This window comes from Colius striatus, chromosome 15 (genome assembly GCF_028858725.1).
Source record: "Colius striatus isolate bColStr4 chromosome 15, bColStr4.1.hap1, whole genome shotgun sequence".
Taxonomy (NCBI): Eukaryota; Metazoa; Chordata; class Aves; order Coliiformes; family Coliidae; genus Colius; species Colius striatus.
The window spans coordinates 10,569,145-10,596,436 of record NC_084773.1 but is presented as its reverse complement, the minus strand read 5'-3'; the positions used below and the strand labels follow the sequence as shown (position 1 = coordinate 10,596,436).

The window sequence follows — 27,292 nt, the reverse complement described above, 5'->3', positions numbered from 1 at the left end:
CTTTCAATCCATTCTGCATCAAACTACTCCTGCTTACAAGCTTCTCAAAGTGAACACAATGAATATGGTCTTACCAACTTAGCGCACCTCCTATAAAAGAGGCATTCTGGTTTTATCCGGGTTGTTTTATACCATGGGTAAAGGACAATTTGTTCCTGGCATGTGATACAGAAAATGTTTTTCAGGAGGTGTATCTAAGAAAGGTGTCTTTGAAGTGGAAGAGGAAAATGGCTTTAATGTTACATTTGTCCTCTTTTAGAGAAACTTCTCTCTTGAGTGGCTTGAGACAGGCCAGTAAGTGCAACCAGAAGGAAGGGTGAAAGAAGCCCATATGGAAAAGAGAGCTTTGCAAACAGTAAATCATTTCATTATTGTCAAAGGTTAGTGATACAGAGTGCCAGTGTACTGTTAAATACTGCCTAGGTTCAAAGGTACTTAAAAAATGTGGAAACTCCATCCTTTGTAAAAGGTTAAATATATGTAGTTATTTATACTGAAACTGATGCTGTAATGGGGCAGCAGAAGCAGCCCTCACAGTTGAGAAGAGAAAGGCTGTATTCATGCGTTTCAATAAGAAGTGCTCTGAGATCAAGACCATGAATGCTCTGATGACACAAGAGTCAGGGAGAGAAAAAAAGGAGCTGCTTTGGGACGCATGTGATAAAAACAAACTGACAGTCTTCTGCACAGCAAGCCTGACACCAAGACAAGGAAAAGGAGCGGCTAATAAGGAAAACTGCATCCATTTTCTTCCTTCAAGAATCTCACAAAGCAAGAAGCGTGTCTGAGTGATTGCAGTAATGAAATGTACAGATCGAACACAGAGCCCAGTATTAAATTTGAAAAGCACCTGTTTAAATGTCACTGAGGAAAGTTCACGGTCTCACAGACCTTCACGAGCGTTTTGCTAATGTAAAAAAAGAAAAAGCATCATTTCATTATGTATAGCTGCCAGTGCTGTGGCATTCAGGGAGCTGAACACTGACTTGAATACATGCTAGCCAGTACCAATAATTTCTTTTGTGAGAAAATCTTTGCTCATGAAAAAATTTGCCCATGGGCCACAACAGACTCTTGTTCTGTCTCCATCACTTTGTTGACTACACAGCTTCCAATGAGAAGTCCTTATTCAAGCAGTCCTAAGAGAATCAATGCACTTGATACTGAGGTTAACGGTTTGCTGCACTGGACCTTCACTGGTGTCTCTAAATGTAACTAAATATATGTAAAGGCAGTGTTTGTTTTGTTTTGACAGTGTAATTCTGGGGCAATTTCACTGTTCAAACTTGCTTGTGATTTATACCAAAGATAAGTAAGCTCTCACACTGCTCTGAGGAGCAGATTGTGAGGGGAGAAATATTGTGTCATTTTTGCCATTGCATTTCTGAGCCTGCCTCCATTCTGATGCTCTGTCCACTCAAGGTGTAACTGTAGCAAGAGCAGCTGGGAATAAGTCACCATCAGGTAGCATGAATAGCAATTGTAGGGAAGATATTTTGACCTGTGCTGTTCACAGACTCCTGATTGCCTATTTTCACAAACCCTGCAAGGACTCTGATGTCCTTAAACCTGTAAAATCTAGTTGAAACTGATCAATGGGTGCAAAAGCTATGAGAGGCAGACAAAATAACGCAAACACGGACAGAGAACACAAATGGGGTGAGGGTAATTGCTAAGTCTTAGTTCCCTAGGAAATCAAATAATATTAGAACTATTTTTTTATTTGAAAGACAAACTTGACACTGAGCCAAAAAGGATTTGTCAGAATTATTGTCAGGTTTAAATCCACCTTTAACAGCATGGGTAGAATGAAGGTTTTCCTGTTGAGAAGACAATGTGGTTAGCAAATGTTAAGCATCACGGTCTGAAAACTCTGTGGAAGAGATTAAAGCATTTTCCAAAATGCTTCTCAAAATGATGAAGCCATTTCCAAACAAATTCTGTTTGGAAACAGTGATACAGTCACTGATATTGGCATCTTATTCTGCTGATATCACACATGGCCTCATCTCCAGCTGTAAACTCACACTCGCCAACTGTAATTAAAACCTCACACAGAAAAGCTACATTCCTCGTTCTATTCATGGTGACAAGTTCTTGTTACCTTGTGAATTCTCAGGCTGTTGGGCTCTGAGATGGGTACAGTTTTCCTTCGGAAACAATTGTGACTGTAACCCTGGGCAATTCATGGCATTGAAAGGAAGACAGTGGAAGTGTTCTGAATCTGGCTGATGTGATACTTGGTCATGCAGATGACGTTCAGGAGAGAATGGGAATGGAAGGAACAGAGGTTGCTGCTGACAGACCAAAGAATAGCAACTGTCATAGGGATGGTAAAATCATTGCAGGCTGTTCAAAGCTGTGGATTACTTGGACATCACCCTTCTTCACAAGGAATGCGGGGCACTGGGAATCTAGAAAGATGCTGTCAAGGGAGATTGGTGAAAAAAGACACACTCTGAAGAGTATCAGAGCTTGTAGGTTGTCCTCATGTTGTGACCTCAGGGACACCTATGCTTAGGCATAGTGATTAACCTTTTGTGCTACAGATGAGAGACAGTTTTGTGGAGTCTCTACCACTGCTATTTATACCCCTTCTCACTCCAAATAGGGGTTTCCTGTGGTGAAGTGTATGGAGACATTCAGGAAAGGGGCAATTCAGAAGCATACTCAATGTCAATGCTTGAATTCTTACAAGCATCACCCATTTTTTGTATCATATTTATTTCTTATGTGGTACATTGTCTCCATGGGTTTTGTGCAGTGTGCATTCATCTAAGAAGATCCACTGGGGGGCTTCTGGGAGCAGAAAAATGAGAGGGAGAGAGGAAAGGTGCAAGCAGGTAAATGCATCGTATCTCTGTACGTCACAAGGACCAAGCCCTGCTTCCCAGAAATAAAAACATGAAATAAGGAAATGTGTAACTCTATTTGGATACATAAAGTAGCTTCTCAGAGAGATGAGACTTCTTTCAAGTAAGTTTTGAAAACAAAATCCTTAACTGAAGCAGTTTGTCAGCTCTTTCAGGCAGGATTTCTCTCTTCCTGTACAGTTCATACAGGTATCAGCACGTTCAGGAATACGTGGGGCTCTAGAGTATAAGTGAAAAATCACTGCACTACAACTTGATCCTCTCTAATGTTTCTGATGTGTGAATGTGATTTCTATCATAAATATGAAACAACAAGCATAGATGGAGTGCTAGCTTTGTGTAAGGTGCAGTAGCAGACTCTTTGATGCACAAGTTTATTTTTCACTCTCATCCATGTACATGCAAATCAAGTAGTCTGCTGATCTCAGTTGTGTTGTGTCAGACTCATTTTGTTCTAACCCAGATAGAATCTGACACTTAGCCTTTGAAGTGTTAATTTCTGAAAAGTCCTTTTGACACAGGACAGAGAGCACACAGTCACTGTCCAAAAACTCCTCTCAGCCTAATTGCGAGCTCCAGCGTGTAAAACCCTAATGACTTAAATGGAATTATTCTGGAGTCACACTGATGGAAGAAAAATGAGAAATAGTTTTTGGTCTGAGTAATAACATTGTTGAGGAACCTGTACGATGTGTCTTAATCAGCAATCCTGCAATATAATTGTCTGTTTGTTGTGTAATGTTCCTAGAGAACCTTATGCTATTTATACCATGTACATAATCCTCATAAGTAAATGACCAGCATTTCTTATGGCTCAAAATCCTTTCTCCTATTCATCCCACTTGACTGGTCTTAGCTCTTTCTCTCCATATTTTCCCAGGAACATAAGTATATTTGTTGGAAAGCCCAAGAAAGAGCAGTATTGTGTTCTTAATGACAGAGGCAATTGAGACACTTTTGGAAGAAAACCAGATGGGAGGGCTCTATTAAGGTCATGCATTTTAATCTCTTGCTTTAAAAAATATCCTTTCCAGCTAGGTCTCTGAAAACTCGTTACAGCCAACAGACAAATTAGGAAAATTTATCCAAATGAATCCATTTGAATGCCATATTCATTAGCTTATGTTAAAACACACTCTCTGAAATACAGGTCACTGGTAGAAAATGTTGTATCACCATGACAGCTTTAACTGTGTGTTGCTTTTATGTTATATAATTCCTGCTTTATAAATAAGAACATATAGAAGGACTTAAATGATAAATCCTATTAGGGAAGATGTAGGAATCAAAGAATTTTTGCTTATCCTCCTTAGCCTGGCATCCCACCTCTTACAGTTTTTTTTCCCCTGAGTTCTTGCTAAGAGCTTCTTTTAAAAGTTTTAAGCCATAAAATGAGGTTCAGTTAAATGCTGAATGTCTCAGTCACAAAATACTTATTTGAATATGTACTTTGGGGTCTCTCTGGAAAGGAAAACTTGTGTAGGAGAGGCTGGAAACAGACGTTTTTGCTTTCATGCTTGAAGTATTAACTGTGCATTTGAATAACACCTTCTTCTAAAATAAACTTGTCTATTTATAAATATGCTTTGGACTTCTGACGAGTAGCAGATTATGGGCCTGATTCTGCTCTGTTATACCTGTGCAACAGCCTCCAGAGTGCCTGAGTGCAAGGAGGAACAACAAAGGCAAAAAATTAGTGTAATAGATGGAATCAGAAATGCTCCATGCTCACTTAAAGATTACCAAAGGAAGGCATTACAGAAGAAAAGAAGGAGCAGGAACTGAACTGTTGACCATTTCTAGGACAATCACCTGTTTTTTCAGCCTTGCTTTTAATCAATCTTTTGCCTTTTGTCTTCTACAAGCTGCATTACCTCATCTGCTGTGCTCTGTATTAGTGAAAAATGACAGTGCTTCTTGGTTTCATCTTTAGGAGTGCCTGCCAGGGCTAGCTTTATTGCTCCCTTATTTCTCTGAGAAACTAGCTATGCAGCCCTGCTTTGCAGAGTAAGTGCCGAGACTCTCAGCTTGAGTGCTGTTAAAGAGTAATGAAGGGAAATGTTACATAAGAGATCAGCCCTATTAAATCCATTGTGCATTCCAGAGATCAATTTAATAGTGAATTATTTTATGGAAGATTTCACTTGCTTCTTGGAGAATTACTCCTTTTCTTTTTCCACCCATTTCTCAGGTTTCTTTGATAAAAGATTGGAAGAGGCACTAGTAAGAACATGTGTTGCTCAGTATTGCGATCTGAGGACTTAATTATAGGATAAAGAATTATGGTGTCAGTGTCCTGAGGGCACTAATAGGTCTCAATCATCCTAACTAGTGTCACCTGCAGCCTCCACCCACATCCTTGCCCATAGGTCCAGGAACATCATTTAAATACAGGCCTGGAGGATTAGTCCTTTTCTGTTGCCCTGCCTTTGCTCTGACAATTGCTGGTAAGACCCTCTGCAATTGCCTCTTCTGGTTCTGTGGAGCTGTACCCTGATGGTGAGCTCATTACATGCATCTTATTCCCTTTGGGAGCAGCGTTGCTCATGTTGCTCCTGATGTACTGTCCTGGCTGAGAGATTCTAGCTCATGTCTAGTTTCTACTGTCTATTAGCAGGGGAAACAAAGAGTATGAAGTCTGATATGCAGATCTCACCATCACCCTATGCCTCTTGATGGAGTGCATAAGTTGTTTTCAGCCTTATCTGGACCAGCAGCTATTCTGTAGATGTCATTTTGGTCAGCTATCCTGTCATTCAATGAACAGTCTAGAGTTGGATTTGCATGGCTGTTCTGGGAGGAGAAAAAAATTGCTCATGTTGGACTCAGCTGCCTGGCCAATTCAAGTGCACAGGAACTTGGTGTGGATGGCACTTAAAAGTGCAATTGCTCTGCACCACTGCCTGCTTTTAGTAGTATCAGTGATACGGGTGAAGTCACTGAGTGAATAGGGAGGAATGCTCCCTATCTCTTGAAACTCAACTATGTGCCAGTCTCACTCCTATAGATGTATAGAGATACATCTAAGGTACTTATTTCCTTTGTAACTGCTGAACTGCTTATTAACAGTGACTATCACTTCATTGCTGTTACAGAGGTTCCCCTTCAAGTGCTAGAAGGGTGTTCTGTTATCAGAAATGGTGTGACTCAAATTGCATTCAGCTCTTTTTAGATGAGTATGGGGTAAGGGGGAGGTGGCTGGCTTCAGCCAAAGCTGTGTGTTTTGCCTTCAGCCAGCTACAAGCAGTGTGTGGGAATAGTAAGGCTATACCATACCTAATTGAAATTCTGAAGACGTCCTAATCACATCACCTACCTGGCTTTGCCTTCTTGCATCAAAGGCTTGTCTTCCCCATCCTGATTTCTTAATAAATATCATGTCATTTATTTATATATTTATTTTACTAATGGAGCTTCATGTTAAATTTAAAGTCCATTAGAACCATTGCTTACAGAGTGCCCTTGAAAGTATGTTTGATTGTAGAATCATCCAAGCGTGATATGGAAAGCTCTCATGCATTAATGGGCTTGGGAACACAAAGGTGGCTTCACGAGCTTTTTTTAGTCCTTCAGTGGCATATGAAATATCTCCTAGGGAAAGTGCATAATGTAAAAAGCCTAACGTGTTGAAAGGGTGTATCTGTAAGGAGCTGGAGGGGGGGAGGGGTAAGGCTGAGTTCTGAGATTAAATCCTCTTGTGTGATAAATGTGAAAATGACAAAAATGTTCAAAACTCCCAGTGTGAACTCCATCTCCTCCTCCACAAAGGACATATAATGGGCTTTATGTAGAGAACTAAGCCAGGTGGTGTTGAATTCAGTCTCTCTGTTCATTATGAGATAGGTGAATATGACTTAATGAAGGCCTTTCCCCAGCATCCATTCCAGACCATGGGCATGGAAATAGCAATGGGTGTGGGACTCACAGGAGCCTATGACCACAGGAGGTGTGTTTTAATGACTTCAGCTACAGTTCTGGGTGGTTTAATGTTTAATTGCAAATATAACTCCATGCGCTGCTGATAGGTTGCTTGGCACAAGATCTCCTATAAAACAATATAAAACATTCTTTCTCTTTACTGCACTCTGTCTTAGCCACTTAAAGGTTACCCTCAATTTATGTAGAGGCTCCTGAAGAGCAGAGCACTAACGCAGTTGTTCAGCTGCTCTACCCAGAGAACATGAAATAAAGACAATCTTCATGGTTTTAACTTATTCCCTATGTCTCCAATTCCATTCCTAAGTTTTTGATGAACCTGAATGAGGAAGGAAGTGGGACAGGGTGATCTGGAGTCATGAGTGATGGAGCACAAAGCAGCCTGAATTACCTGATACGGAGAGTTTCTGTTTCTCCTGCCAATTTGAAGTTTTACAGGGCATATGCATTGCAGATGACAGATGGCCTGGTTAATGGGAGATGCCTCCACTCAGCTGCAGAGGGGAATTGACTAAAACCTGAGAAATTCTTTTTTGTTATTATTTGTGTGTTCAGTTCTTTGAGGAGTGGCCTCAGACATGGGTCTCCATAGAGGAGGAGGGTGGGAAAGTATTGTCTCACAGTAGTATTTCTCAACTATCACATCTGGAAACACAGCAAAGTAGTGCTATTAGAGTCTAATATCTTTGGATTCTGCTGTTAGCAATATTTCAGTGTTAGCATGGCTTTAGAAGAGGAGATTGAAATTCCTGATTACTCATTTTTCAGAATGCTATTTTTCTAAGCTTGAAAATGAAATTTTACTCCTCAGGGTTTGTTTTTTTTTCATCTTACTTTGTCTGCTGAGAACTTAACTTCAACCTTGTAAATTGAACATGAAATCGGATGTATCTGCAATGGCTGGGGACTGTATAAATAAAATGGGACTGTCTGTAATGATGAAGGGATTAAAGGAGGTTAAATTTAAGTTGCTTAAACTATCCAATCAAGGTTTCATACATGCTTGAAAATATGTGGTAGTTCTTACACTTAAGAAAAAAATGCTCCAATGGGTCATGGAAAATGATTTTTCTAATGACTATATGGGAAAAATGTTTGTCTTCAGCTCCCCTGGACTGGCAACTGAATGTCTTCATTAACTGGTAACAGTCATGATTTTTGCAAGAAGTCACTCCCTGTGCTCTATCAGTTCTCTACCTGATTATTTCTGTTCTTTCTGAAGTTACTGTGTCCCACAGTTACTCAGTTTAGAAAATTACTAAAAAAATGCACCGAGAAATAAATAGCAGTTGTGCTTCTGGGAGAGATCTGAGGCATTTTGTCCACTACCCCCCTTTGAACTATTGAGGCAATCAGCAAAGCTATTGTTTGACATACCACATGGATTCTCTAACTGGTACCATTCATTCCTCTGATTTAACAAGATGCTCTTTCATTCTTCATATGCAGAATTTTCTTATGGATGAGTGCAAATTCTTCAGTGATGTACAGTAACACCTGGCCTGATTTGAAAAAAGCTAGCTCAAAAACCAGCAGCAGCCTCTTTGGCACCACAAAGCTGTCCTTACAACAGACCAAATAAGTCTGTGGGGAGATTTAACATTATTTTTTCCCCGGTTAAAACTGCCTTGAGTATCTCTTTCTACATTACACTGCACTCTGTAGACTGTACATATCCTGGTAGCAATTGTCTTGCACACTGTAGTCTGTACCAAAGGATACTATAGAATCTAAGTCTGTATGTTAATCCATTATCATAGCATTATCAATTAAAAAAATTATTAGCCCTTAACCTTTCTTGATAAATTTAGGGGGAGAGTATTCTGTCCTCAGTGTGGCACCTCTCTTTTAAGCTGTTAAGGAGCAGAGGAGAATACTGCATAGAAGAGGATAATGCTGCTGGCATAAAGGACAATACAATAAATAAATGTTTGAATTCTGAAATTAAATCTTATTTCTAAATAGCCCGAAGGAATAGCTCAGTGAGGCTCCATCGTGAGAAAGGCCCAGCATGGTGATGCATGTAACTCCCTTTTTGGCATGGAAGTGATTAGCAAAATTTCATGGCCATAATTACTGCCTCAGCTCTCTGAGATGAGGCAAGCCTCAGAGGAGCCCATCAAGGCAAAGGCTGTGTAGTCGGGGGTGTTAAGCTAGTAACAAAAGCACTGGGATGCTAGTCTTTATTAAGCATTCACTGAGGGGAACCCAATACAAGGTCCTAGGATCTTGCTGGTAGGTATTAGAACAAGTAAAGATTTGCTGTGCATGGAAAAGGAGCTGAAAACGAGACCCAGTGAAGGTTTTCAAATATTAAACCAAATCAAATGCTGCTAAGTTCAGCTGGAGGAAAACTTCCTCCTGATGGTAATGGACACTGAATTTTATTCTAATTTTGCTGCTCATACAGGGATAACTGATCATATGTTTACCTAACTCTAAAATACAGATGAGGAATACAGTGTTACCAAATTCAGGGCATTGTGTTCCCCATTTACTTGTTGCTTCTTGCAAATATCTCTGGAAAATGCACAAAAAGATGAAAAAAACCCCATAATTGGTATTAAGAGGTAGATGGAGAACCATTTGTGAGCAAGACTCTGATCACTAGGGGCTCATTTCCCTGACAGACCAGCAGAATAGCACTAGGGGCAATACATTTTAAAAGCAGCACAGGTTATACTTGCAGTTCCTCCCCTTTGCATTTGCAAGGGCATAATTACATGCCACACAGTGCATTTTGGATTTGCACAGTTGAGCAGTCCTACTCATGTATCTGGAAAGCTAGTCTTCATGTGGAAATTGCTGGCATATTGCAGTCATTTTATATTTAAGTGGTCACATACACACACATGCACAAAAGAACTGCTTCAGCATGCCATCAGTGCTCATTACAGGGTATTGTGTCCATTGGCACAGATGGAAAACCTGCAAGGGTACGTCAGCATATTAATTCTTGAGAACCAAAGGCTGTGAATTCAAAATCTGGATTTGCTCACTGGAAAGGATTTGGAAAGGCAGTGTGTACACTGTGATTTTAGTGCACAGTGTTTCCAGTGTGCACTGAGATCTCAGGTATGTCTGCAGTCTGTTGTAGTATGTCCCAGCAAATTAAAACTGGATTCTGTTTCAATCCTGCACACTGACTTCAAGCATCCTAACTAATCTCTCAACAGCAGGATTTGTCACAACTAACTCAGCTGGCACTCCTGCATTTTAGACACGTTTGTTTCTGGAGGTTGATTTCCCTTAAAAAAAACGGGTGAAATATGTTTCTTTTATTGAGGACAACTAACCAACAAATCCAAGTGATTGTTGGTTAACGTGTGAGAGTCAAACCCACTAACGGTAAGAGAAAAGTAGTTTCGGATCTGTTGCAGCTTAGTGATGAAGCAATTTGTTCAGTACACAGAACAAGTAATATGACAAATTCTACTATACAGGTAGAAAACAAGACCAAATACCTTTGCTTTTTGAAGACATGCTGCTCATTCTTCCTTTGATACAAGACTTCAGAAAGGATCTTGTTTTGATATCTGTAGATAATGTGCAGTAGCTTCTGCTTTGAGTTTACCTCCTAACAAACTTCTGGAGCTGCAAAAGGGAAAAGGAAGGGAAGGAGATGAGGAAACACGAACAAAGAAATGATGCAGCCAGCAATGTTTGGTTTTTTTCAGCAGGACCTGGGACTGCTACATTTAACCTAAATATCTTTTGCAGGAGGAATTGGATGCCTTGGTCAAGACAGAGGACAGACACGAAAATGTCTTGATGCAGTGGAGATTTATAACCCTGATGGAGACTTCTGGAGAGATGGACCTCCTATGCCCTCTCCCCTCCTTTCCTTGCGAACAAATTCTACCAGCGCAGGCTCAGTGGAAGGGAAGCTGTACCTCTGTGGAGGATTTCATGGAGCAGGTACCAAAATGAGTCTCACATTCCCTACATAGCTGAATTCAGCTTCACTGTCATCAGAGTTGACCTAGTGACTGACCAACCCTGTCAGGTGGCACTGGTATACCCTGGAACCACAGAGCTGATTCAGCCCTTTGGACTGCCAGCTCCTAATGTCAATATTAATTGTGTTCTGTTTGCCCTTTGCTTTTTAACTTAACTGAATGTGAAAAATTAAGGATGTTTCTGATCTGCACTAAACCTATCCAAATCTACATCTCAGTATTATTCTTCTGGATTTACATCCAGAGCTATTGAGATCAGGAGCTTAGTGTCTTATGGACATTAAAGAACTTGGGGATATTTGTGGAAAATTAAGGCACTATCTATCAGTCAAGCTATCTGTCTCTGTCTGTTTACTTAAATGCTTTTCATAATCGATGTGGAAAAATCTTGTGTATTTAATGAGTACTCTGGCCAGGGAAAGGAGATACAAAGACTAAAATTCCAGATCTGGTGATTTTCAATAATCCTAGCCCCATGGCTACCTTTCTTCTTTTAAGTCTTCTTTCTTCCAACTGTGCTTACCTCTATCTAAATCTCCAGTACTGATAACCATTATTTTTTTCATTATAAATGCAGTCTTAAAACATGCACACTTATACTCTTCTTCTACATACAGCTGCTACCTCAATTTCATTTCTAGAAGGCAGCAATACAGATGCATTATCTGCTGCTAATCAATGTCACGTCAGGCTCTCCATTACCCAGGAATGGCCATGTGGTATCACTAGGTGAACATGTCCTTCATATTACACTTCAATTGCATTGAGTTTTACCTGTATAACAAACCTTAAACTTAAAGCTGCTGTAGTTTTAGGATTTTTCATCAGCTAGTTCACAATTCACTTTCCCTTTGCTTCACTTGTTACTGTTTGAGGAAGCTGCTTCCTATAAGTAATTGTATGGCAGCCCTTTAACAGGTATGTGTTTGTGTCATCTCTGATGGAAGTTCTGTGACCTCAGAGCAATTATGGTTGATACATCACTGTGTTTCCATAGCAAACATTGGGACATCATATTTGTCTTTTTCTTAGCAGTATTATGAAACAACCTAAACTTAGTGGGTACAAATCTCAAAAGGCTGCTCATTTGCACTGGCAAATGAAGCAATTTCATTCAAGATGACTAACAGATTAGTATGAGATTTTCTGAATAAGGTAGCTTCAGAGCCATCAAAACACTCTGTACAATACCACAACGTTCTGTCACTGAGTCATGTATAGAGCAGTAGTACCAGGAGAGGTTGAAGTGCCCCTGTGGATTACAAGACAGCCATCTTTTGTATGCTTATATAATGCCAGCTCGATGGGGTCCTGATTCCTGACTGTACTACTGCAATCTATATAATTATCTATAGAACTCCCCTGCACTAAAAGTGTTATTTAGATTGGAAAACAACAAGTCAAAGTTAGAAAATGCCAGTTTTGCAGTTACCTGTGCAACCTGAATTCTGACCCCCTATGTGTGCTTTTTGTATACTGGTGAAGAATTAGTATGTGATTGTGTTGCAGACATTGTTATAACATCTATTAACAAGGGAGCTGAAATAAGATTCTCACTGTCAGCTGTAAATCGGGTATATGCAGATGTTGGGGGATTTGAGAGGAAGCTGCGCCACAAAGACAGGCTTCTTAATCTGACTTTCAAGTTATTAAAGGAAAAGAGCTTTCCCATCATTGAGAAAAAAATGGGTAGAGTCCATATATTGAACCTGAAGGAGTTATCTAGCTGGCCTCTCTCCCTGACCTTGTCTCTTCTGCATGCTGGAAAGAGCACTTGCCTGATCTGGTCTTTGGGGATGAAGGGTGGAGTGAGTGAGAGTTATTACTGTCCTATGGGAGCTTGGAGAGGGTGGCTTGACTCTACTCTTTCAGACTTACAGCTGCTCAGCAGCTTCAAGCTATTCACAGAACAGAATGTGCTGCTGCTGTAGCAGATAGGGTTATTTTAGAATGTGCTTGTTTGGTTTCAGTCTTTTGGTTTTCTTGGCATGTCACTTTGGGTTTTGTGAGGGACGCAACCAAGAGAGGATATTCCAATTTTACAAAACATTGCGATTTAGTTTCAACCAAGTGGGGTTTTTGGAACACAACTGTAGTCTCTGGGTTTTCTGCCTGCTGAACGCTAAAGGGCTGTTGTGAATATTCAAGAATGAGTGCTTCTCAAATAAAGAAAATAATCCAAAACCACTGCTGCAATGGAAAGTCTTAGCCAAAGTATTATAAGTGCCAGCAACCAACTCCCAGTGTGGTATAGATCTATTGCCAGCTCCCCAGACTCAAATTCGCCTTTGCATTTGCTTAAACCTACTCTTGATCCAGCAGTGTGGAAGTTGACTTGCTGAGAACCTAAACGTATTGACCTTGAGTATTGATCTAAATGGATAATTAGAAACCAGAGGTGCTGTACACAAATACAGTGACAACTGCCTTGAATTTGGACGAAAAGATGAGTACCGCTCAGCTACCAGCGTTTCTGAGTTTGTAATGGCAGGATTCCCATCCCATTTGTATTGCCTCTCACAAATCTCTGTCTACTTGAAGGAGGACAAGTGATGCAGCCCTAACAACATGCCCAGGAGCAGTGGAAGAGAAATTGCAGCTACTTAGAATCTTCAGAGGGAAGTCAGCTTGGCCAGCTGAGAGCAGCAATGCAGAGTACTGTCTAGCTAAAGCATGAATGAACTCCAAAGTGTGTCCAAGCTTCATTGAGTGAAAGCTTCCTCTGAACTGCAAGGAATGCTGTTCAATTTTGAGCTGTGTCAGTAAACAGCTTGTAAGACTTCTCCTGCTGAGGCTTCCTCAAGTTAGAAGCTTGCACAGGGCCTGGATGTGAAAGGGGATTAGTCCAGCTGAATTTTAGACATTTATCTGGAATGCCTACACTAAGACATTGGTGACTCCAGGCTCCTTGCAGCATATGGAGAAGCACAGACACTTCCAAGGGGAGGTTCAGGTCCTTGGTGCTTTACTGCTGCTCAGGAAGACAAGAAGGCAATTTGGAAACCTGAGGACCTCTCATGTCCTTTAATGCTCTGTGTTTTGATCAGGATAATGAGGGATTCTAACCTGACTTATCTAAAGCAAACACATTAGGAGCTTAGTGTCTATGGTTAGATGGTAGAAACCACTCTGAGACATCTGTGTTGTATCAGTAGCTAACAGCTCACTGTTGTATATTCTTACTATCATGGTAAGTATATTAAAAAAATCACTTCTACTTGTTTTGAATTTGTTTCCTCCTTAGGAAGACTTGCAAAGCTTCATCTGTTAGCCAGTAGTTTAGATGAATTAGCTCTACTAAAATGTTTATATCAAATAGAAACCATTTGTCTGCTTGCCTCTGACACTCAGCTTCAGCTCATGTAGCCTAGTGTTGTGAATGGTGTTTGTCATCTGTCAGCAATATTATAGCACTCATCAAGGTACTCAGTGTTTAAAATGGTTGGATTTGTCCACTAGTTTACAGTTTTGCACAGAGAGAAAACATTAGCTGTAGTATAAATACTCTGAAGGACCCCATGCAGCCAGACATCTTTCTACTAATTGTTAAAATACATTGCCACGTTTACTGCTGTAACTATGGACTTTAAGCCTGCCTTTGCAGCCTGGCTGCATGATGTTCTTGTTGACATGTTTTATTTTCTTTACCCTTACATAGAACTAAAACCTGCCACCTATGCAGACTGACAGCTATTAACGTTAGCCTGTGTATGGCAGGAGCAGCCTCATTAGTGTGCATCTCTAAAGGAGGTGGCAAGCAACTCTTCAGGTATGCAGCATTATATGCTTCTAAAATGCCTGTCAGAATGGGTTCCCTTTCTTTTGCCTGCTTTTGAGTATAACTATTTTTTTTCTGGTGAAAATGATGAAGGCAAGGCTGTGTGACTGCTGAGACTGTCTCATCCACTCTCACTGTTAGCTTGTGGAAGGCACATGTGTGTTGGCTTTGCATTGTTGCTACACAAATCAGATCTTGTGGCCCGTTTCTAGGGGCTGGGGGTTGTAGCTTTAGTTTCAGATTAGAGATGCTGGTCCAACTGCCTGTCTCAGGTTTGAATTAATATATTCAAATCCAGAGTTCATTTTTTTTAATGTGATGCATCCTGGCTTGTATCAGGAATTGTGTGACCAGCAGGACCAGGGCAGTGATTGTTCCCCTGTACCTGATGCTGGTGGGGCTGCACCTTGACTGCTGTGTTCAGTTCTGAGCCCCTCTCTACAAGGAAGACACTTCCAGAGATGGGCACCAGAGCTGGGAAAGGAACAAGTCTGATGAGGAGTAGCTGAGAGAACTGGGAGTGTTTTGCCTGCAGAAAAGGAGGCTGAGGGGAGACCTTACCACTTTCTATAACTACCTGACAGGAGGTTGCAATGAGATGGGGGTCGCTGTCTTCTCCCTAGTAACAAGCGATAGCACATGAGGAAATGGCCTCAAGTTGTGCCAGGGAGGTTTAAATTGAAGATTAGGAAAATTTCTTATCTAAAAGAGTTATCAAGCATTGGAACAAGCTGCCCAGGGGGAGTCACCATCCCTGGAAGTATTTAAAAAACCTAGATGTATAGATGTGGCACTTGGGGACATGGTTTACTGGTGGTCGTGGCAGTGCTGGTTTAGTGGTTGGGCTTCAGGACCTTAAAAGTGTTTTCCAACCAAAAAGATTCTATGATTCTGTGATTTTAATTAGAATGCCATCTTTACTGTTCACCAATGTGACATCAGCTGACATGTAAATTAAAGGAACAACCACCTCAATGCAAATAACAAGATGTTTAACAGGTCTGCTATTAGCTGCACATGACACTAAAAGACTTATGATTTCACCAGCTAATGGTACTAGATGTGGAACTGCCTTTCTCTGAACTGACAGTTTTGCCATCTCTCTCCAATGTAGTTTATAATAAGCAGAGAAAGTAAATGTACTGCTTTTCTAGTATAAGTGTTGAAAAATTCTGTAATATGTTTAGCATTATGTGTGGGATCAGAGCTGCTCAACCCAGTTCTGTTATTTAGTTACTGATATCAAGTAGAAATTAATTTTTTACTTAAGTGATGTTACAGTCAGAGGAAGGAGAAAAGGGAGAAATACCTATGAACTTGGCACACAGGAGCCTCAATTTTGTGTCTGCAACTGTTAGCCATGGTAGATGATAGTGGCACTGAGTCCTGTTAGCTTTGTAATTCTAATTTTACAAAAAAAAAAGTATACTCACCCTAGATTCATTTTCTGGCCTCTTCTTCATTTACATAAACTGCAATCCCCACATTGGAATAGAAGCGGCAGTGCTTGCAGCACTGCAGAACCGTGTGGTAATTACTGTATTCCAGCTGAGCTAATGAGTTTGTATCTCTGTGCCATCCTCTCCTGACAGTGGACTAGCTTAATAGTTATTTATTTTGACTAATCTTCCATAAAGGCTGTTCCCTCTAGTCTCCTCCATTATGTGATTTAGATGGAGAATCATTCTAGGGCTTGTTTTTTATTATAGTGGTTACGGAACATTACTGGAATCAAATTAAATTTAGACATATTAAGGAATCTGGCACAGTAAATACTGCACTTGTGAAGTTTGGGGGTTGAGGGATTGGAATAAAACCTGTTTCTCCAGCACCTTCCCATGTTCCCAGCTAAATAAAGCAGAGGGGCAAACCCCAGGCTGCCTGTCTGCAGTACTGTTTGTTTCCCTCTGTTAGAATTTACTGGGCAGTGATGAATAATTAAAGTTCTCCTGCCCACAGTTGTTCCCATTTGAATAAATATTCCCACCAATGGAAAGGATTCAGGGTTCCCTGCATTTCGCTCAGCATGACAATCTGCTCGTGGCCTCCTGCCATGCCGCAGGCACTGCCACATCTCTCCAGCCTGCACACCGAGTCCACCCCAAAAAAAACCCTGCTTGACCTTTTGCCTAATTCTCCCCCAGTGCTGGTGGGAGCTGCCAGAAACCAGAGAGACCTCTTCAGCTTGCTGCCTTCCCTGGGAGGGCTGCCCATTTACCCCCTGCTTATTAGCTGGGATCTTGCTACCTTAAATAAGGCCACCGCAGGTCAGGAGAGCAGCAGCACCTGCTCGCTTCAGATCTAAACATGACCCACTATCTGACAGCACAGTGTTGGTAATTCAGTCGTGCTTCTTATTGAGGCTCATTTATAAAGGGTTAATGAATGATTAATAGATATTTTAATGCATTTTAATTAATTGCTGAAGAGGTCAATAGGTTGTTTAGAAACATGGCTTGTAGCCATGTATGACATCTTCTATTGTGTTCATAACTGCCTGTCATGCATACAGTCTAAACATGCTTTATAGCCTCTATTAATAATGTATTAACCCACTGTAAGGCATTTAGAAACAGTATCTCAAGATGGTCTGAGATCAGTAATTCTTATGATGATCTTGCAGGTTATACTCATATGAATGGTGCATTGACTTCCAGAGCACTGATCCCACTCCAGCTGTAATCTGTGATCCTGCTATTACCTGCAGCACAAGCAGTGCCAGCACTTTAAGATTGTGTCTGAAAGAGGCCTTGCCTATCAACAACAGGCAAAATCTGGAAAGACTGTAAAAGCTGAAGTAGCTGGATTAATTCCAAGAAAAACAGTTGAAGTAACTGAATTAAAAGTTCCTTCCTGTAGACCATCCCATTCTTATATATACACTTTTAATATAGATTGATTTGTGAGCAAATGGGTGGATCACAGAACTATGGTCCTGAAGAATTACACAGCAGAGGAAGAGGACAGAGGACTTGTCTATGAGAGTGAATATCTTACCTTACTCCACGCAGATGCTCTGAAAACAGTAAGCTGCCACAGTTGTAAATTCAAGCCCCAGCCTGTCTCTCAGCTTTCGCTGTGTCTGGTCACTGCCTTGAGACTTAACATCACGAAGGCTGGTCAGCATGTTAAACAGCCAAGCCAAGTTCCCCCTCCTGTGTATTCTCTGCCTGCTTCTGCCCACAGGCATGGATGATGGATGTACTTGACCCCACAAAGGGTGTTTACTGTGTTATACTAGCAAGGCTGGTAGAGTTAGGGGGCAGCTCGCACACGCAAATGGGATTGAAGGCCAGACTTGATGAACTTATTCTTTTCCTACTGCAAATGAGGAGCCAGGACATCTGGTGGTAATGATCTAAATGCACTTTTATCCCATTGCAACACAAACGTGAATTCCCAAGTCACCTAAATCCACATCATGTAATTACGAAAGCAGCTATTAGTGGTGAGGAAGATAAGTAGCAGGGGCTAGTCCCATATGTTTAAAATCATTCACTAGTGCACATAATGGCACGCAAAACCAGGTACAAACTAGCAGTGAAGGCTGAGCTGCTTCAAGGCAGCTCTGGGGTGGCTGTTAGGTGACAAGAACTGTGGAAGTCGGTGAAAGAAACACCTGAGTAAACATTTCTGGGACTGGCAGGCAACTGGCAAGCACCTCGTAATGTTCCACTGTCTTTTTCCATGGAAAAAGCAGTCAGTTAACAGTTTAAACACTACAGATTTGGTGTCTCTTTTTATAAACTGATTTATGGTGAGAAAATAGAACACATTAGGAAACTGCAAAGTGGAAAGGGCAAAGTAAAAACCTGAGAAATGACATCAGCAGACCTTAGGCATGTAGCCTGTGTAAGGGTGTCCCAGGGCACTGTGCTCATGAGCAAGGGCAGATGGAATACAGACTACATACCACTACACAGTGCAGTTTTGTGCTGAGATACCTGGCCCTGCAAGACAAACTTGCTCAGGCACTGCTGGCCATGTAACAGTATGCCATGGTCAGTAAGGTAGGTGAGTTTGTGCAAAACGACTTTGGATATCTCTGCCATGCACTGATGCAGAGGCATCATAACCCATGACTTGGTACATGCTCTTCTGATCTCCATAACTCCGCTTCCTCATAAGACAGAGGCAAATATACCAGGCAATATCAATGTGCTTCTGTAAGAAATAATGAAATATTGAGCATACTTCAGCAAACTTGCAGTAGATTTAACTCCCATGAACCAAAATTCATCATGTTTTTTTTAGATCAATGTTCTGGGCATTAAGCAGGCTATAGCAGAGAGAATTTCTTTGTATTGGCTTACGTAATAGCTGCATGGGTAATAATCCTGGATGACCTATAGATTTTTTTAGATGTTAAGTATATTGCTTCGTTCTTCTACATTTGCCTTCTTTTAAGCCAACCCAAAACCTAATAACTGTATCTGAATGTTCAGTTTGTAATAGGACAGAGAAGGCAAAGTCAAAACAGACCGAAAGTGGTAATAAATACTATATTCACATGAAATGTTGTTCCTCCCCCCAACCTCCAAATCACAAATGGAATGCAGTTCAAAAAAAAAGGAAAGGTAGAAAAAGCAGATCAAATATTTATGTTGCCTGCAGTCATACTGGGGGTCTTTCCAAGAATGGTTCATCCTGATTTATGGTCAATTCGATTTCACGTGATATAAGAAAACTTACAGCATAAAATGAAGTCTGGCCATATACAGACAATGAATCATATCTGAAAATCCTTTAAAATGAAAACTTGCATATGGAATGCAGGCAATCACTTACTGAAAATTAATATTTTTGTTGTTTTTTTTCAGCATAGTTGAAAAAATTTACATGAAATAATGTGGGGAAATGTTTTGTTTACAGACCAGAATGTAAAAGAGGATTTAAAGATTAGACTAATTTTGCTTTCAGACTAATATATGTAATGTGTAGAGTTTGTAAATTAAATATTTTCAGGTATAACTCAGGTTCTTTCACTGGAAAAAGACAGATTTGTGGGCTCAGTGTTAGCCTTCAGCCTGCACTTGTACATCAAAAAGATGTAACTAAACCAAAAGAGCTCTAACTTTTTTAACATACCACAGTTTCTCATGGGGATAAATCTATGCTGGAATGAATGTTCCCTGTGCTGATATAGATCTTTCCTTTCCTGAATAAGAATTAAACATACTTCTATAAACACTGTTTTACTGCTCAAAAAGGATCTGCATTGAGGTTAGGTTTGTACTACCTGAAGAATTCTAGTAAAAGGAGGCTTAACCTCCTACACAGAGAGATACAGCATAAAGAAAGTTTCTTAAAACTTCTCATGGTTAAAAAAGAATGTGCAGGAAAATGCTACAGAACTTCAAAGCATTTTGAAAGGAACAAAATCCTTCCATTGGGTAAGGTGGTTGTCTGGTAAGTGAGGCAGAATAATGCTGTATATGACAGGGAGTTCTGTGCTGTGGCTTTTCCACCAGGTAATCTGTGTAATACAGCCAGTTTCTTTTTGTAGATGGCACATTATTCTCCTGTAGACAAAATTGGCTGCTAGGATATTGCCTTTAAAAAAATTGCAATTAAAGAAGTTGGACCAATGAGATAGAATCTGGAATTACTTGCACATTCATGCTTAAAACTGTTGGGATTAAAGCACAAATTCACACTCAGCCTGGAATCAGCAGCACTACTCTTTCAAAAACATTGTTTTCTATTGTCCTAACCAAGGGGAAAAGAAAAGGCTTAAGAAAGGAGTTTCTTTTTAAGATCATATGTCTTTTAAAAAGAAAGAGATGTAATTTTTTTCCTGAAGTATGATTATATTTTCAGCAATACTTTTTCTCACATGAACTTTATCATCCAAAGGGAGCTGCTTCCTTTCATATTAAACAAGATAAGATTAGAGAAATAATTACTTCTCTTATTCTAACAACATATTCTCTTTATCTTCCAAGGGTTAAAAGTTAACTAACACTCCATGTGCTGGAAAGTAGAATTTGTAGAACGGAACAAAACCTGTTACAACATCCCACAGAAAAGGGAAACAAGGGACACTAAAGGTTGAGAGTCACCAGGGTCAGGAAAAAACACACCAAGGTTTGTAAGGGAGAGTTACTGAATCTGCCTTTGATGTTTCAATTATGATATTTTTCTGAAGTGTTGCAATCACCCACAATGTCTCAGTTCCAGTGTTTGATGTTTTTTTTCCTCTAATTGTCTCATTTTTCTCATCATCCATGCCAAAGAAAATCCAGGCACAAAAATTTATTGCATAAAGCAGATGATCTAATAAGAAATACAGGGACTGGAGCCTGCCATGTCACAGCTTAGGTCTCTGTGTCTTTATTTGCTTCTTAGGGGAAAACTGTTCACTCTTGAGGGGTCACGTAGAAATGAGCTCTTTGCTGGTACTGGCACGTGTTCTTTGTTTGCAGTTTGTCAGTCGTGCCTTCTCTCTTCACATGTAACTGTTTTTTTAGCAGTTTGCTGTCTTCTCTCTTGGATGGATGCAGCTTTCTTATGTATTATTATTATACTCTTATAATATCCTGGTTCAAACCACCATGGCTATTGTTTCACTTGCCATGAAGAGCAGAAAGGAATGAAACAAGGACTATTCAGATGAGGTTAAATCCTGAAATCTTACACAATTTTTCCTCAAGCAAGCTCCTAGATATCTATGAAAATACCAGATGTCTAGGTTTGGACTGATAAAAATTATGCCACAATTAATTGTGACACAACTGAGGAGAAAATGAGTACTTGCTGTAGACTTCTTGTGTCATAGAATCACCGTATTGTACTTTATAAGGTGAGGGGAGAGAGACAGAGACAGTGAATGGTTGGTGAGTGGTTTCCTTAAATAAACATGACAAAAATGTACAGAAGTTTCCATAAAGCTGAGACATTCATGCTTCCTGTGTATGCCCAAGACCTGTAGTAAACAGAACTGTATTGAATCAGCTCAGTGCGGAAACTCATCCTGGGAGGGGAAGAAGTCTTGTATCCATCTAACCTCCCCACATCCTGAAGCTACTTGCAGAGAAGCCTTAGGGGTATTTTAAATCCTATGACACCATATCATCATAACATCAACAGCAGTTTTGTATGAGACCTAAACCATGACAACACTATCTTGGGATAACTAAAACCCTGGAGTTGCTGTCCTCTGGAGCAGCATGTGGCTGTGTTTCCAACATGAGAAATAATATCTGCCTCTGGATAGTCTTCTGGGTTTCACTCCCTTCCCCTTCCTCAATCCTTTGCTGCTGGTTCCACAGAAGGGCAGTGTCCAAACAATGAGATGTAGCTGTTAGATGTGACGGACAGTGTTGTTTGTATGGTTTTTTTAGAAAAAGCTTTCTTGAAGGGATGTCTGAATGGGAACTTCAGTCCAGACTCTGTAAAGTTTAGCCTGTCCCCAGACTTTTAAGACACAATAAAACAGTGTTGAGTATTCAATATTTCTTGCTAGGATAATTCTTACCATGGTACCTGTGAAGTGTCTATGCTTGGAAGTCTCTGAGACCTGGCTTCTAATACCTCTATCCAGATGAAAAGAAAAAGTGAGCAGAAATGAAAGACACGTTTTCTTTCAAGAGAGAGCTTGGCTTTGAGTGACAGTTGCTGGAAAGTTCAGAACTTCTGTTAGCAAAGAAAGGTTTTGTGTTCTTATAAGAAGTTTGGTCTAGTACTGCTGGTTGACAGCTATAGACCTCTGCTGTGTGGTGATCCTTTATTTTTTGTTAGGTTCAGTAAAAACCTTCTTGTCTTGAGACTGGCCATGATTTAATGGCATTCTTCTAACCTGACACTTCATGACAAATTCCTCAGCACTTCAGAACAGCTAAAGTACATTTAAAGCCCCAGAGGTTTCTTTCCCTCTCTATTTCTCCCCAAATCACAGGATGTCCAGACTTTACACCCAGGAGAAGCCATAGTATTGGAGTGCTTCCAGGAGTCTGAAAGCTGCATTTTAGTCAGGGCAAAGAAAAGGCAACATACTGCACGTAGGCACACTCATTAACACTAGGCAATACTCAGTTTCTAAAAGATGAGCATTTGACAATAGATTGCACAATGAAATGCCACCTGCATACTTATACCAAGATGGAGCACTTCATGCTTTTGTCCCTGCAGCTGCACCTGGAGCTGAGTGTGAGGACTGAATACACTGTGCGGTTCTCCATCTGCACTATTTCATTTTCTGTATGTTGACAACTCACTCTTTAAACAATGTAGCTGTTAGTACCCCAGAAATTACCTTTTTATCACCACCTTACAGAAGGGTCACAATAATAACTGCACAAACCTCTTTGATCCTGTCTGACTTCGCTCCTGATGCCTGCTGTTGCTTCTGTTTTTCAGCTCGTCATGAAGTTATCACCAAAGAGATCCTTGAGCTGGATACATGGGAGAACCAGTGGAACGTGGTGGCCATCAATGTCCTCATGCACGACAGCTATGATGTTTGCCTTGTTGCTAGGCTGAACCCACGGGATCTTATCCCTCCTCCCCCAGATCTAGTGGACCAATAGAAGTTTAGTGGCTCTCTAAATTCCTCAGTTTCCGCAGTTTTCTGGAAGCAGTGAGAGGCAAATGCTGCATTGGCTCTGGGTGACAGCTGAGATCCACAGAGAAGAGCCAGCAGTGTGTGCTTAAGGACAGAATTGCCTTTGAGCTGCGCTTCTCAGACAACGCTTAATTTGTTAGTACTGGTACTTTGGACTTCTGTGATGAAAGGTTGAGGTTGCCCAGCCTTTGTGTGTGGCTCTACGTGTCCCATCTGGCTGCACAAGCTGCAATGTTGCGTGTAACCTGGGCTTCTGGGACCCTTTGCCTCACAGGCACGGTGGCAGCCCAGGGCTCATCTCACAGCAGAACATGACGTATGAAGGAAAGCTCTAGTCAGGGAAATCCTTCCTTTGCTGTTGGTCCCACCTGCTTCTACAAAGCTACTGAGGAGGCTAAGAAATACAGAGATGAGAACTAGTCTAGTATACCAAAGGGCTAGGCTGTACTTATCTGCAGGAGCAGAGGGAAAACAAAGAAGAGCCTTTGTTTGTTTAAAAAAAGCATTAGTCAAGGTTCATTAGCCAAGTACATCAGCTACTGCAAACACTATCTAACCCAGAGACAGGACAGTCCACAGATCCTCTCTTTGCCAACACAGCTGAGCCTGTAGAAGAAAACTTATCTTTTGGCAACAAGTCACAAGTGAATCTTCCAGCAGGGCTGAAAAAGACAAAGACAAGGAAAATCCTACATTTTCACATAGATGCTGCCTGTTACAAGGTCTGGTGTGTTCAGAACCTTAAAACTCAGTTAGAAAACCCTCTCCCTTTGAGAGATGGAGAAGGTGATGTAAACTAAAAAGTAAGAGACAAGACCAGTATTATCTACATATCAGCTCTGCAGCTACAGGGAAAGGATAGATGTGCTAAACAATAGATGTTTATCTAACAACTGTTTTTATAGAAGTTGTTTTAATGAAATAGCATAAGGTAAATTCTCTACCAACAGAATTGGCTACAATCACAGGGAAGAGCAATAATTTAAATACCATTTAAGACATTGTTAGCCTTTATAGGGCTTGAAGACAGTAGGTTAGAGACAAAACTGTTACCAGTACTACCATCACATTCGAATTGCCAATAATTATTCATCAGCTCTCTGGTGCCTACTTTATAGTGTATCTATGTGTCACTGCCTGGACAAGAGAACTGGAAATCTCAGTTGTGTTCTTGGGCCAGAACTGCAAATTCTAGTATGCTGCAATGCAGAGAGAATGACAGAGACATACACTGGGTAAACTATGATATAGTACATGAGTGATCATTGTCAGCAAGAAGTGGATTTTGATGGATGCATAAGGAACAATAAAACTTGAAGGAAATAATTGGCAAAGAAGTGAGGGGATCCATCAGGTGGTTCATCCATAGTTACTTAGAAGATTTACTCTTAAAAGCATCTCCATTTTATTTTTGAGTTTGGTTTTAGGCTGCAACAATTCCAACTGGTTTTTTGGACTTTTTTCCTGCAATGTTTATGGAAGAGAGGGATGGAGAGGATGACCCAAAAGCTCTTTCCCAACTTTGACTTTTCTGTTTCATTAACTATTCTCTGAAATACCCAGTAAGAATATTAAGCTGTCATATAAAAACAATTAGCAGGAAGGTTGCTGAAGTTTACCTAATAACTATAGTAGGACACTGAGGACTGCTCAGACAATAAAGGAGTTGGTGGGGATGGGGGAAATTAAGGAAAACATGCTGAAACGGAGTAAATCTATTGAACCTCGCAGCTAATCTCATCTCCCTTTATGTTTCCCAAGCAGAAGGAGTGTCATAGCCTAAATATATTCTTGTGTTTGTATCATTTCTGTATGATTCAGTCATTCTTTTTTTCTTTCTGTTGTTCATATGTACCTGTCTTAGAGTAAAGTTGTGACAAGCATGAACTCGGTACAAATCAGTGACCGGTTCCTAGAGTCCTAACCACTCTGATCACTAAATGCAGTTGTAGGTATAAGATCAAGGAGCCAAAGGCTGCTTTAATATGCTTTTAAACAAAATTAGTAGAGTGTTTCTCTAATTAACCATCCAATACTGGAAACTCTTTTGTATACTTTTGTTGTCACTAGGAAGTAAAGGTAATCTTGTTGTAATTTCTCTACAGAGCTCTCAAGGCAGCTAGAAAGAAACGTTCCTGAGTATCAGTTAGGTGGTTGTGTGTGAAACTTAAAGTTCTGCAACTATATCTACTGATTTTGCATCTTTCACTTTTTTTTTTTTGTTTTAAGGAAGAGTATTTTAAAGGATTTTTTTGGTCTGATCTATTCCTGACTATTCAAGTCCTCCTTCAATTTAAAGCCTGATTTAATCTACTGGATTTTTCTCTTTGAAAGACAGTCTACTTGGAATACGTCAAGGGGAGAAGGGAGACTTTTGTAGGCTTTCATGAGTCATACTTGAACATATATGTAGAACACAGCTGAGGCTCCTCAATTAAACTTCTAGTACTAAGCTTGCCATTTCTATCCCAATTCACATGTTTTGCTTTTTAGACTGATATTTAATGAGCTGAATGGAAGGAAAGTATGTGCTCTGAGAAGGTCTGTCTTGGTAAGTGAGGATAGTAATTGTATATGTTTTATATATTGTCCTTGCAATCAGCCAGCTTGTGTTATAATGGGCAGTTAACAGATTATTCTTCATATGCCACTGGCAAGTGACCTCTCCCTGCACCAAACATGGCATTTCAGGCTGCCCTCAGGGTCTGGCTGTTAGCAGGGACTCTTGTGGGTCTGCATCTCTCAGTTTCTGTCCAAGTCCAAATGTCCAGCACTATACATCAAGCAGGGAATTGTTTGGGGTTTTTTTCCAGATTAAATATCTAGAATGAGGGGACCAAATTCTTAATTTTGTGAGTAGCCCATGTAGTTCATTGCTTGCCCTTGGGGTGACTACAATTTCTAAATCAATACTTGGAAATGAAAGCTTGGCCAAGGAAGGAAGAAAGAAGCAGAAAGCACGCTTATTGAGAGGTATAGATCTCAGACAAAATCCTTCTTGAGAGTATGTGAATACCACATGTCTGATATGTCCACGGGTAGTCTCACATTGCTGGGAAAGTCCTTAAGAGTCTGAATTTCTTCTATTACAAATTCTGATGGAAAAAAAAACCCAACAAAACAAAACAGAATATGCATTCTCCAAGCTTGTGAGCTTCACTGAAATAATAGTTTACTTCAGCCCCTTTCCATCTGAGCTGTAGTTAGCTGAGCGTTTAATCAAGGCTGTCTTGACATCAGCCATAATTCTAAAATGCAAACAAAGCAGCACTGGCAAGCTACTGAGTATTTAAATGAATGAGGGGATTATTAAGCAAAGGCATACACTTCAGTTTCATTGGAAATGCTGAAGTAACTCACTGGTTGCCAAATATGAAGAAAAATGTTGGAGAGGTAGCTGGTCACACGGCACAAAGGGTAAAGCACAAAATGAAATGCTATAAAAAGCTAATTGAGGCTCTCCATTTTTATCCCCAGCTAATGTTTTATTTTGAAATTATCCATGCATAACTGATTTCATAAGAATCCCTGTAGATCTCTCATCTCTGCTTTCATATGTGTGGTCATAGGAACTGCCCACACATGTAAACCATCAAGTATCTGACTGCTCACCTTCACATGCCACTTGTAATTGCCTGTGGCTCAGTGCCTGCCCATGCCAGGTAAACACACACACGCATTTTGTATGTGTGCCATGTTAAAATGTGTGGAGCAGTTTCTGTATAGTGTTCCAGCTGTACTGTGCCACTCAGGAAGCCTTGATTTGCCAACAGAAAATTACCTCGGTGCACACAGAGCTGTCGGCTCCTCTACCAGCACTCTCAAATATGCTCCGGGAAAAAGGGTGAGGGAGCATCAAGACCAAGACTGGCAACAAAAATGAAAGGTGACCCCAGAATCTGGCAATATGCAGAGAAGCCAAGGTAGGGTGGAATGATCCTTCCCATCTCTTCCTAGGGAGAGTTCAGATGTAAAAAAATGTGGCCCTGGATCTTAATCTTATATTTTTTCCTCTACTTGAAATGTGTATTGAGATCCTTGATCACTTGAAAAGTTATGAAAACAAATGGCAGAATAATTCATATTCATGCTAAAATATATTCATTAGGATCTCTATTATTTTTCTGATCATGTGGAAGACAATGACATTCTTTTAATAAGCTGTTTACCTACTGATTGCTAT

General features: G+C 40.4%; 1 protein-coding gene across 1 annotated transcript in view; it reads left to right on the top strand.

Annotated features, from left to right (window-relative positions):
• KBTBD12 (kelch repeat and BTB domain containing 12) overlaps positions 1 to 23,074 on the top strand; it is a 30,106-nt gene extending 7,032 nt beyond the window's left edge. The window contains exons 4-5 of the mRNA XM_010201822.2: positions 10,530 to 10,727; positions 22,905 to 23,074. Coding sequence (XP_010200124.2) covers positions 10,530 to 10,727; positions 22,905 to 23,074 — 368 coding nt within the window. The remainder of the gene's footprint in view (positions 1 to 10,529; positions 10,728 to 22,904) is intronic.
• The last annotated feature ends 4,218 nt before the right edge of the window (positions 23,075 to 27,292 follow it).